Source organism: Sceloporus occidentalis, unplaced genomic scaffold (assembly GCF_023333645.1).
Source record: "Sceloporus occidentalis isolate IW3139 unplaced genomic scaffold, rSceOcc1.0.p SCAF_23, whole genome shotgun sequence".
Taxonomy (NCBI): Eukaryota; Metazoa; Chordata; class Lepidosauria; order Squamata; family Phrynosomatidae; genus Sceloporus; species Sceloporus occidentalis.
In genome coordinates, this window is record NW_028317003.1 from 2899261 (window position 1) to 2912416 (window position 13156).

Here is a 13156-nt window from a genome sequence, read left to right on the forward strand (position 1 = left end):
TAGGCTATGGCAAGTGTTGTGATAATGTCAATGTAGTTAGCAGATTTCCATTTAATATCCATCTCAGTTTATTATGGTGTTCAAATTGTGAATTTTTGCCAATGTTGGCAACGCTAAGCATCCCTATTTTGGAATAGATGCATTTGGACTGAATCCAGCCCCCCATTTTATTGTTCGGAAGTCGGAATTTAACTTTCCCTTAAACAGGGAATAATTTTTTTCCATGGGTTTATTGACCAAACTAGCACATTCAGTTTGATAGCCAAGTTTTACTCTATAAAGCATGTATTGAAATAAATTGGATGTTTTTGTTTCTTTTTAATTGTGCGTGCTACTGCTTCTCATATAATGCCACAATTTTGATTTGGGTTCTGCCTAGAATTGCAGCCCCATACATACGTGTTTGTAGTAAGTCATCAAATATATTTGTTCTGCATGGCACATTATTTGATCAATTTGATCACCTTGACCCGGGTTTAGATGAGATCTTGGCAGCATTAGTATGATTGGTGTTTATGTGACTAATGGTACCAACCGAATGCTGAATAGGCCATCCCCTGTTTTCAAGCACGGATGGTGTGCTATACCGGTGAGAAAAGCCCTGCTTGGGATACTCTTATATTCAATCAAGAGTAGAATATTAAGGAGTCCAGTCTTAAATATAGTATTCATTACAGTACTTCCCAAGTAAAACTTGAAGATGCGGTTCATGAGTCCTCACACATGCTTTCTGGTTTTAATGATAACATTTCATGCTGACAAGAAATGAGGGACAGAGGAAGAGTGTTGGTCCTGAGCCAGAAATAGAGTAATGTTTTACATATGCTCCAGACTGAGGGGAAATCATCTGCTGATTGTCCCTTTTTGTCATTAAGAGATGGGTTAGTCATGTCTCTGCACATCTGTGTCTTAAAAAGAAACGATCAACATAGAGGTTTCTGAAGCTCAGTCCAGAGCTTGTATTGTCATATAGGTACGCTGGCACTATATAGGAAGGTACATAGTCAGCAAGCAGACATGAGGCCAGAGACTGATATTTCTAGTGGACAACATTGGCTGCTTCCAGAAAAAGAATATTGTTATTGCACAGAGACCCCAATACGTGTGCGCACCAGGTATCTATACTGCATTGATGGCATTTACAAGCAAGGTTTGACCAGTTTTCAAAATTGACCTCTAATAGCAGAATGAATGCAGTGTCCAATGCAGAACGAACGTCTCCTACGAAGAGCTTTATTATCTGGAGCTCCCTCACAGCTCCATCGGTAGAGGAATGCTTTCATTTCCTCTCTATCCAGTTCTTGGTTCAGTACTTTTCAATGGAAGAGACTGGATAGTCATATCTTATGAGTACAAATAAAAAAAAAACTATTGTAATTAGCAGACGCAGCTCTACAGATTGTAAACCTCCCAGCATTCAAAATGACTAATGGCTGAACAGGAACACAAAAAGTTCTGACCACCTAGAGATAGCGCCGTAGAGGAAATGGGATGTTTGGGCCACTAATAAGAATTTGTTGGTAGGGAAGTTAAGAGTCTAAGATATACACATGGAAAATGTGTCCGCCTACGCGCAAGCAGGCGCTTACGAAATGTTTAATAATAAGGTTGCATAATTAAACATAACTTTTATTTATGTGAAAAAAAAACTAGAACGGCTTAATGCATGCAGAATGCTGTGGTGTGAAATGGACACAAATTACTGCCATTTATGCTCTCTTGGCCACATTTTGCATATAAACATTTTTGTGGTCTGTAATGACTGGCTATTAACATGAATTCATAGATTCCTTGTAACTTCATGAGCCACAGGAGTGTTTCCAATGTGTGGCATATTTAAATAACAGAAAGCAGAGCTCGCTGCTCAACACCGGGCCACGTGGTTTATGCTGCACCCTGTAATCTGTAAAGTGTTTTTGATCATACCTCTTCCAATGATTTTCCTTCCCTTCTAGAAAGCATTTATTTATTGCTCATTCTGTTGCATACGTTTTTTGAAACTAATGCCGCTAGAGTACACACAACACTGAATACTGTGTGAGCCTGGAGACTTTGTGACCTAATCATGTTACTGTACCTTTAAGGCTAAGCATTACAGCAGAGCTCGGGAATGTTGGCGCGTATAACACAGATGTAGCATTTGCATTCTTACCACAGGAAACGGCAAGACACAGAGCAGAGTCTGGCAGACTACAGCACTTTTCTTTTAGCATGGTGGCTTAGGTTAGAGAATGTCAAGCGTCTTCCTGTGTTCAACATGACCTATATCCTGCCCCTTACCCCCCCCCCGCAAAGATTTTTGATGACATTTAACTTTAAACTTTAAAATTCTTGTTTAGGAACAAGCAATTTTCACTATAGAAGTGAACAGCTTCTCAAACAGTTAAAGGGCCTTCAGAAACCACTAACAATGGAAATATGAAACGTGCAGCTTTAACAATTACAGTAGGTCTGTAACATTAGCTAAATCAACAAAATGTGGCTCTAATATGTGGTTGAGTAAATGCCAGTCATTTGATTTTATTGCTGAGCCATGGGGTGACCCATTAGTCCCAAATCTCTCCATCGAAAAAAAACTTAGTGTTTTTGTCTAAACAGAAAACACAAAAGGCATACTATTCACCGCAACCTAGGCGGCAGCGACAAGGTGCCACGCAGAACAATGAGGTTTCCCTCTTCTAACCAACCGAACAGGAATAACTTACAATAAAGTGGCATATAGCCAATTTTCTTTCCCCATGCATTTATATATTCAATCTCTCAAATATGTTTGCATAAAAAAACTCTCCCCGTTCCACCATTTTGACAAAAAATTACAAAAACTGTGGACCCTATACGCCGTAGCATTGTGGTATGCGACCTCATCGTAGGAATTTACATATAAGGCACTTCCCCACTGCATCATTTGATCCAGATATTAATAAAACAAAAGTGGAATCATTTACGTTACTACAAGTAAAATACTAATCTGCCTGAGAACAGGAATACATCCAAATGCTTTCAGAAACTGATGCAAATTCAATGTAAAATCCTCCCCCTCCCCGCAAAAAATGACATTGTATGAAGACGAGTAGGATGTGAAGCGGTGCCTTTTAAGTGCTTTGTGATCAATTGATTGCTTTATGTGTTTGTTTTTTGCTTCCCTGCCAAGTTACGCATTAAATCTTTTATTTTTTTTTTTCGTGAGGGCTTGCGGTCATATTGGGAAGAGGAATGTCCCAGTCTTTGACATTAGTCTCATTATGTAGAAAGTTCCCATCATATAGGACAAAAAGGAGACGGTGCAGTGCCAAGCCAAAAACATTTATTTCATTCCACCTTAGCCAAGCACCCTGAACAGCTGAATAGCCATTTACTTTAAAATGGACCTACGTCAACAAGCTTTCTCTGAAAAATAAAAGTTAAGAGTTGTAGGTATTTGTTGTTTACGGATTACAACATTTTGCGCGATTTGTGAAGGTCTATAATGTCATCAAAAGAATACTTCAGAAGTAAAATGTTGAGCTTTTCAACATAAAGTTATTTTTTTGTCCAGTAGTTGAATTTTCAGATGTTAATGCTTACTGTAAATAAAGAGGGATAAAGCTCATCTAACTAGTTCAAGAACTAATCTTAGTTGAGTTTATATGCATCTCAATTCCCCCCCCCCAGATTGAAGCCGCTGGACATCGAGTTTATGAAGCGCTTGCATGAAAAAGTAAACATTATCCCACTTATTGCCAAAGCTGATACGCTCACACCAGAAGAATGCCAGCAGTTTAAAAAACAGGTGATGTATGATCACTGCCTCTGTTTTGGAACTAAACAATATGTATCAATCTTAACAGATTGCGTCTAATAGAAAAATCTAATTTAAGGGGGGGGGGTCAACTTTTCCTTTAATCAGTAGATGGGGGTCATTAAAATTGAGTTCATATTTCCAAGTCCAGGTTGGATCCGTTTCAAGTTTAATGGTCTTGGTACTTGGTCCGATCTCTCTGTAGTTATCCTTCAATGTTAGAGGAAAAGGGCTGTTCTGAAAATTAAAGATCATACGACAAACTTAAACCTGGTTATTTGATTCCCCTAGATAATGAAAGAAATTCAAGAACACAAAATCAAGATCTACGAATTTCCAGAAACAGATGATGAAGAAGAAAATAAGCTGGTGAAAAAGATCAAGGTTTGTCCAAAAATCTTTGAGATGCTACATGTTCAAAATATCACATCTATATCCGCAAAGATGACACCTATTCAGGAAATTGTGGTGTATTTTTCAGAGGTTATTTTAAGTCACTTTTCTGCGTTCTGTAAGAGGAAGTCAGAGGGCAAGGGTGACAAATATAAGGCCTGTGGTAGTTAGGTAGGATTTACTACTTAGGTCACCAAGCCTGATTGTTTCAGCCCTTTTTCTTTTAATGCTCATTTTGTATGTTTATGCTTCCCATACCAAGCCTTCATATGCACCATACTGTTGTCTTTTTAGGATCGTTTACCCCTTGCTGTGGTTGGTAGTAACACTATCATAGAAGTCAATGGCAAGAGAGTAAGAGGAAGACAGTACCCATGGGGAGTTGCAGAAGGTGAGAAGGGCAATGGGATTTTAAAGCTTTTTTTTTTTTTTTTTTTTTTATAATCACATTTCTTCACTTTTTCACATCACCCATGGCACATGTTGTTGCCACATGTGCTGTTCAACCAGAACGTTTCTATCCTAACATGTTTACTTCGCAGATGCTTATTTCTGTTTCAACACAGAGCTGGAAAAATTAGAGTGGTTGCCAAAAATGTTAGCTCTTCTCATTTTATAGTAAACAACTGATACATTTCCATGAGGGTGGTTGGCTCAGTTTATCCTAGATACTTCTGACTTACAACATCCAGAGAACATTGGCATGCTTTTGTCTTAATTGAATCTGGGAATCCCATTTTTGACACAGGGTCCTAATGTCAAAATAAAATATAAACATTTTTGGAGGGGGGATTCTTGGATTAGCCCAGGAATAAATGAATCTGAAGAATATGTATTTTTTAAGATCATTGACTTATTGCCCGATACCTCTTTCCATAAAATGGGCAACATCTGCCTTGACTACGACTGCTACAAAGGAGGATTTGTAAGAAACATAGTAACAGCCTTGTACTAAGGAGTGATGAGACGTGTTTTTTTGGGGGGGGGGGGGTGTTTGTGTATACACACACACACACACAACTGAAAAAGTATTCTGTGCCTCTAGAACCAAGAAATAAAGAACAAAAAAGAAAGTGAAGTGGTGCGCTTACCCACACTCTACACGCTGCGTAATTACCGTACTACAAGGGGTAGTAATCCTCTTAAAGGATATCAACTAAGCAGCAATAACATAAGGAAACAAAGGAAAACATGTAAATCAAAAACACAATCGTGTCTGATAAACCAGGAAGCCTAGACAGAGAAATAAAAGGCCCAGTATATTCAGCTCAAAGGTTAACTATGTATTTCAGAGGCAAAGCTCCACCATCAAACATAAAAATTAAAAGAGGGTAGTGTCAGTAAAACATATTTTTACAATATAAAAGTATCTAATATGAAAGCAACTAGCAGAACGTATAAATAGTCCTCGGTACGAGACAGTACAAAAAAACATTACTTTGTAGTTTTTTGGGGGTTTTTTTGTACTGTCTCGTGGTGATTGAGAACTATGTGACATGTCCCTGGCCAAGAGTTTATTAATCTGTGTAGAAAAATGTGAAGCTGTTTCCTGAGAATGCAATCTTCATGTCGTAGAAGCAGATGTCCGGCAGATCCTGCTTGGTTTGCTCCTCACCCTTGGCTCTAGGGCGATTTGTGTGATGCTTATAAACCAGCCATGTTTCTTCGCTACCCTTAATATCTGCTTTTTTGCTTATATCTAAAATACCTGCTTACTGCATAGTGAGGAATAGTTTTTAAATAGCTGCCTACAACCATTACTATATTGGCAAACAAACTTGGTTAATCAGAATGGACATCAAGCTGCTCTCATGGCAGGGAAGTTGCAGCAAAGTCTAATAAAAAATGAATGTATATATTTCCATGCAGTAAATTATTAAATCTTTGTACATTTCAGCAACCAACAAGCTTCTTCAACATGATCAAAAATTCCTAATGGAAGCTGATTCAATGCCGTTAGCGATATTAACCATTTTTTACTTTGTATATATTCAATAATTCCAAAAACAGCTTTATCATTACCTTTTATGCCAAAATAATGAATCCTTCTACAGAGCACTAATTGTTTTTGTTTCACTAATGCCAGCATTTGCTTAGTCTGTACTATTATAACACACCTTTGCTACAAATTACTGTTTCAAATCTACACCATTTACAGTTTATGAAAGTTTTAAATGTGACTGAAAATGCATGCTTTTATATTAACGTCAGGTGCTATGTTTTCCCTTTTTTGTAACAGTTGAAAATAGCGAGCATTGTGATTTCACTATTCTACGGAACATGTTGATAAGGTAAGCAAGAACCTTTTATCTGTAAAAGTATCTGTGCTACGTTTAAAAGGCTACACAACGCCAAATGAGACGGTTCTGGTATTTGCCTACGGCATGTCATATGTTTGAAGAGAAAACTTGCAAGTTCTTGTTGCACTCACCGACACCACCTGTGTGGTTATTCTTGATTCAATATGAAGTGCTTCTAGTACAGGAAACCTTGTCGTATTTCATTTTGGCCGAGGGCGCTGCAAAGTGTGATAACCTGGTACACCGTAAATGCCATTCCACTAGCGCATTAAAAAGTAGAATGACTCTGTCTTAATTATCAGCCGGATGCTCTGGCTAAAGTCTTTGATGGAATGGACTACATTAGCATAGCCGTAAAGGATCAGCTTAGTGTGGGGTTTGAGCAGTATAGGTCAACTAAAATATCACATGACTGCAGATAAAGGAAGTGTGGATCAAAATTATGTAAAACCAGGTTTTTGTCAATACTAACCTAGATTACTGTATACTGTATGTTATGCTCAATGAGAAAAATATTATTTTCTGCGGAACTTCCATTTTAAGTGCGTTAGAGAAAAACACAATATATGGAAAACGAATGCAAACCACTCGCGGATCCCCAATAGAGCCGCATTTCATTTTAAAGGAGCCCTTGGGCAAACCTTTGGTTGTTGGGCCCTATACAGATCTGTATTTGGGTGGAGTCTTTAGTCAACGTTAATACCTTTTATTGGGCCAGCATAGAAAAAAAAAATTGTAAAGATTACATAAGCTTTCAGGACAAGGCCTGTTGATGCAGCCGATTGATCATGTCCCTTCTGTTTACTTTGCTCTCAGAACTCACATGCAGGATCTCAAGGATGTCACCAATAACGTACATTACGAGAACTACAGGAGCAGAAAGCTGGCAGCCGTGACCTATAATGGAGTGGACAACAACAAAAACAAGGGACAATTAACAAAGTGAGTGTCTCACAGGGGTTATGTTCGTGACCTCTGTTCTCTTTGTATTGCCTGTTTAACATCCTCTCTGGGTCATTTCACTTCTCCTTTCCCTCGGACTTTTCACTATATGTGTTATCCCTTTCAGTCATGGTCTCATTCCACCTTCCGCTATTGCGTCATTTGCATAATTTGGTAAAAATTGGCCACAAAAACCTGTTTGTTTATGTACATTCTTTTTTATTATTTGTATCACCTGTTAGTTTTGCAGTATTGGTCATTCCCATTCAGACTTTCCAAAATACTGTCTATTAAGTTGCAGTCACCCAAGTTAGATTACACTTTGCAGTGTTTAGGTTCTTTTCTTTGATCTACCTTCATACATTTGTGTATTTAGATTATCAAAATAGTACTGTCCTAGCAGTTGCAGAAGGAATTAAAAATAAGAATTAAAAAAATCCAAAATTTGCCCATGAGACGTTCACTGCACCTGTCCTGCACTGCAATGAAGTCCTAGAGGGTAGGTTTGTAGTTCATAAGGTCTTAGGTATGCCTGATCAGCTTTAAATGGATTGTGTAGCTGAGCCTGATGAATGGTATGTTTTCTCTGAGATCTGTTATAGATTTGGTGTTGAGGCCAGATAGAGTTCAGAGTATTGCTTCATCGGGAATGCTTTCACTTTTGCATTTGGGAAGGCGCTTATTGTTTTTAGGGAAAACTGTGAAAGTCAGAGGTTTAGCAGGAAACAACTTTTTTTTTTTTTTTTTGTACCAGACTCAGAGTTCGATTTGCAAAGTTTTGACGTCGAGCTGTATTCACGTGAAGTTGTGTTTTTCACAGCTACAGCTGTGACACATTTCAGAGAGATCCTGTTAGTGACTCCTGTGATCTACTATCTTGACATCTACAGTAGGGATCATAATGCATCTATTTTTCTGTACTTTCAAGTGCTGCGTAAAATGCATACACGGTGAATGGTATCCATTAATATACTGTGTTTTTAAAGATAGGCTCCAGATTGTAGACATTAATCTCATTATATGACATGCAGTCATATAATAAGAGAAATATGAAAACGTGAAGGTCTCGGTGCTATTCATAGAAACACTAGCTGGGGGCATCAGGGGTGAGGGCACAAAGTATTTTAGAAAAACGTACCTTTCACACAGTTGCATAAAAGGTCCTTAATGTATACTCCCTTTCAATCAGATTATTTGAATTGTTATTAACGCAGGCATGTTAAATATTCCGATTTCCTAATGCATGCATGCTGATGGAGTTGTCACCAGTACATTACCAGCACCTTTTGCCTTGTCTGGTAGATGTTGGTAGCTGATATGTGGCTGGCTTTATAACCAAATGCTTTTCTGAAAAATCCTTATTTTTTTTTTTTTTAAAAAATATATGCACGTTCCTTTTAAATTCTTGCTTCACTCTTGGAGTCATAAATGCACAAAGCTCTTAATTTGATTGCTTTATATTTAATTTAAGCATGCTAAGTCTTTGTATTGTGTTTTTGTTTGTTTGTTTTTTAGATTTGACACAGTTGAAGGCATGTAAGTGGTCCTTTCTAATTCATTTTTTTTTTTTTGCCAAATATCTTGCTTCCTCTTACCCCATCGGCAATGAACAGTAAATATTTTTCCATAGATGTTTACTGGCTTTTATGAAAAGTTAAATTCTCTTTATGAAGTTATGCATGAATTCCTCTTGCCACATGGAATGGATGACCTGACCCCTTCCTTTTCTGAATCTGTGTGACTTTATATATAAATTTGTGTGTGTTATCTAGGACAAATGTTTCGGTCACTTGACTTTGTTTGTCTTGGGACAAGGTGAAGTAGTTCTGAAGCGTTAGTGTAATGATATGATTTGTATTGCAAAATCTGTGCCTTTGTTACCGAACAGCTCAGCCCTAATTTCCCACTTTTGTGGGCACTGGCGATCATCTTCCTTAACTCGCCCATTTAGCTTGCAGCAAAGATCTCAATAACTGGTCCTACTTTTATTTGTAATATAAACTTCATTCCCCTTACACGTGGATATCTAGAAGCTACTGTGCTCATTTCTCATACGTGTTTTGTGTAATAATTCTAGAAATTTAAGAAGGAGCACTGATTTGCTTGCAACTAATCTGTATATACATTTATGTGGACACACACATGATGGGGACTAGCATGGCGTTTGTAGGAGCCAGATAGTTATACTCATGGAGATCTATATAAAACACAATTTAGAAATCTAGGAGAATTGGCTACTTGGCTCAGTGTATTTAAGTTGTGGTTTAAATACAAAACTTCTGAATAATTTGATATTATGTGCTATGATCTTTCTTTCTTCTAACAAGCTTCCTTATGAACATTGTATAGAAATGCCCGAGTTGGACTTTTTAAATTGTTGTGGATACATTCATAAAAGGGCAGATTAAAATCCTTTCCTGATTCCCGAACTCATCGTGCTAGACACCGAACAGCCATTACATTATGACCACTGACAGATGAGGTGAATAACACTGATAATCTTGTTATCATGGCACCTGTCAGTTGGTGTGTTAGAAGCAGGAAAGAGGCGCAAGGATCTGAACGACTTTGACAAGCTCCAAATTGGGATGGCTAGACGACTGGGTCAGAGCATCACCAAAACTGCAGCTCTGCATGGTTCCTGGAGTGTGGAGTGGTCAGTACCTATCAAAAGCAGTCCAAGGAAGGAAAACCGTGAACAGACGGTTCATGGGCGTCCAAAGCTCAATGATGCATGTGGTAGACAAAGGCTGGCCCGTGTGGTCCAATCCAACAGACAAGCTACTGTAGCTCAAATTACTGAAAAAGTTAATGCTGGTTTTGATAGAAAGGTGTCGGAACACACAGTGCATCAATGTTTGTTGCGTATGGGGCTGCATAGCCACAGACCAGTTATGGTGCCGATGGTGACCCCTGTCCAATGCCAAAAGCTTCTACAATGGGCACATACGCATAAGAACTGGACCACAGAGCAATGGAAGAATGTGGCCTGGTCTGATGAATCACATTTTCTTTTACATAACATGGATGGCCGTGTGCGTGTGTCCTTTACCTGGAGAACACATGGTACCAGGATTCTTCCACGGAGGCCGCACCTCGCAACTTACAGGTCTTAAAGTATCTGTTGCTAACGTTTTGCTGTCAGATGCCACAGCACACCTTCAGAGGTCTAGTGGAGTCCATGCCTCGAAGGGGCAAGGCTGTTTAGGCGGCAAAAGGGGGGAACCCAGGCAGGTGGTCATAATGTTATGGCTGTGTATAAAATCAATGAGCTCTTACGTTCAATGGCTGTATGGAGATATTCTTCAATGGTTGGGCTGGAGCACTTAAGGAACAAAATGCAAAATTTCTAGCTATTGGCATCACAACCGGTGGGGCTTTTCTTGTTGATTTGTTTCTTATTTTTCACTTTTCTCTAGAACTGTTCCTGTTTAACATATATATTAATGAAATTTTGATTAGTGATCTGATTTTTGGATGGAAGACTGCACAGAATCACATTGTCATTTCTTCTCCAGTTGTTCACATTGCTCACTATTTTGCATGTTTTGGGAGAATTCTGGTGGTTTACGGAATAGTTCATTTTTTCTGCATATTTTTAAGGAATTGCATTTTTTTAAACTTTTTGTCTTTTTCTCTGCTTGTAGGAGCCCTCTGGCTCAAATGGAAGAGGAAAGAAGGGAACATGTGACCAAGATGAAGAAAATGGAGATGGAAATGGAGCAAGTCTTTGAAATGAAGGTTAAAGAAAAGGTTCAGAAACTTAAGGACTCTGAAGCAGAGGTAATGCCTTTCTCAACTTAGTCCCAGTGGATCATTTCAAATTTTATTTACTCCTTGCGCAACAAATTACACATGCAGGTGAAAGACAATTTTGAAATAGTAAGTCCCTGAAGTTAGAGCCCTTGTAGTGAGGAAGAGTTACTTCTTATCAACGTGAGCTGGGGTCTACCAAGACACTGCAGGGACTGAAGAGTATGGTTATAAAAAGTGGCCATTATCTGTGCCCGATATCGTATCAGGGCACGGAGACTTCTTTATGTTTTCAAATATAGCGTTCTGTAAAAGAGAATTTGTACAATTTTCCTGGTTCTAAATAGCAGTTTACCATTACTAACATGTTGCCTTAGTGTAACCCTTTGTGGCATTATTTGAGGGTAATATGATGCCAAGAACGTTATTTAAATGGAGTTTGTGGTATATATTCAACTCGTGTCTGCTGCACAGTGACTGTTAATGCACAGATTTAGCATATTTACATTTTTATTTTTATTTTTTTACTTTAATACCGCCAGTCTCAAAAAGTTAAACTTCACTTAAAAAAATAAATAAAACCATTTCATGTTTGTACTGATAGCACAATTTGTCCTCTGTTCATTGCAGCTTCAGAGACGCCATGAACAGATGAAAAAGAATCTGGAGGCTCAGCACAAAGAATTGGAGGAGAAGAGACGTCAGTTTGAGGAGGAGAAATTAAACTGGGAAACTCAACAGCGTATACTGGAACAGCAGAACTCTTCCAGGTAACTGAAATATTTACTTAACTACCGGCTTTTAATGTCATTTTATCAGTTTTCTGGAGGTGATGGCACTGCTTGTCGAGCCATTTTCTACCTGAGCCAATCTTCTCTTCAACCAAAACAAACCCAAGGGGGCGAGTTGGCCAGTTGTAGAAGTTTGAGATGGTTTAGCTGAAACTTGTGCTCCTCCACTCTTGACAAGGCAGGTGATAAACTGCCAACAGCAGCTGACCCAGCTACATAATTTAGGTTTTTTTCTTAAATAGTACTCTTTTACAGAGATTTGCACACACATAACTGCTAAGAAGCAGCTTTCTTTTATAGAACTAAGGATAACCGTTGTCATAGCAACATAGCTAAGGGAATCAATGCGTTGACAGTTTTAAAAATGAAATAATCATCTCCATAGCAACACAAAGGTTATTTGCTATCAGGTAAACAGATATACCTGAAAATAGACTAATGGTAAACCTTTTTTTCCCTCCACAAATATTTGCACAGATGATCATGTCTGCATAATTAGCATTCAAACACACACATTTTCTTTTGTATAGTAAAAATGTAAAAGCTTTTACCTTCAATAGGAAGGTTTTTTTCCCCCCTCCATCAGAAAGTACAATAAAAGAACATGACTTGAAGCCAGAAGGTTGACAACAGGATAATTTCCAAAATAACTACAAAAAAAAGGGAGTAACTAAAAAAAAAAAAAAAAAAACAATTCATCAAGAATGGCAAATAAAATGGGTAGATTTAGCAGTGTTTATCATGGTTTCTACATCAAACATGCCATTAAAGGTGAAATATATGAATAGGCACAATTCTTCTGGATTTTACGGTTGGATGGATACCCTGACAGGTTTATTTTAAAATATTTTTTTACCGAAAAAAGTGTGGGAGTTTAGCTTGTATGCAATTGTGACTTTTTCCTCTTCCTTTCCTTAGAACTTTGGAGAAAAACAAGAAGAAAGGGAAGATATTCTAGAATTGTTTAACCACTGCACTCTTATCAGTTGCCAACTTGCCAGCCCAGACATCAGTGTTCGTTGGAGCCATTCAGCCACTGTTGAAACCAGATGCATCCTTAAATGTTGGATTAAATGGCATGAGCTTTTTTCTTTACTTTTTTCCCCCTTTTTATTTTTTGGTGGAGGTGCCTTGAATTGTTTGAGGTTTTGCATACCTGAAGAACTATACGCTTCAAGTAACTTTCTCCCTTTTCTCCT

General features: G+C 38.1%; 1 protein-coding gene across 2 annotated transcripts in view; it reads left to right on the plus strand.

The window, feature by feature from the left end:
- Positions 1 to 12915, plus strand: part of LOC149300687 (septin-7) — a 31271-nt gene extending 18356 nt beyond the window's left edge. Inside the window, exons 5-13 of one of the 2 annotated variants that reach the window (XM_089484935.1) lie at positions 3652 to 3769; positions 4070 to 4162; positions 4466 to 4562; positions 6411 to 6462; positions 7288 to 7413; positions 8929 to 8949; positions 11061 to 11196; positions 11797 to 11936; positions 12876 to 12915. In XM_089484935.1, coding sequence (XP_089341061.1) covers positions 3652 to 3769; positions 4070 to 4162; positions 4466 to 4562; positions 6411 to 6462; positions 7288 to 7413; positions 8929 to 8949; positions 11061 to 11196; positions 11797 to 11936; positions 12876 to 12915 — 823 coding nt within the window. The remainder of the gene's footprint in view (positions 1 to 3651; positions 3770 to 4069; positions 4163 to 4465; positions 4563 to 6410; positions 6463 to 7287; positions 7414 to 8928; positions 8950 to 11060; positions 11197 to 11796; positions 11937 to 12875) is intronic. The other variant, XM_089484934.1, reaches the window with a different exon arrangement.
- Positions 12916 to 13156: the final 241 nt, after the last annotated feature.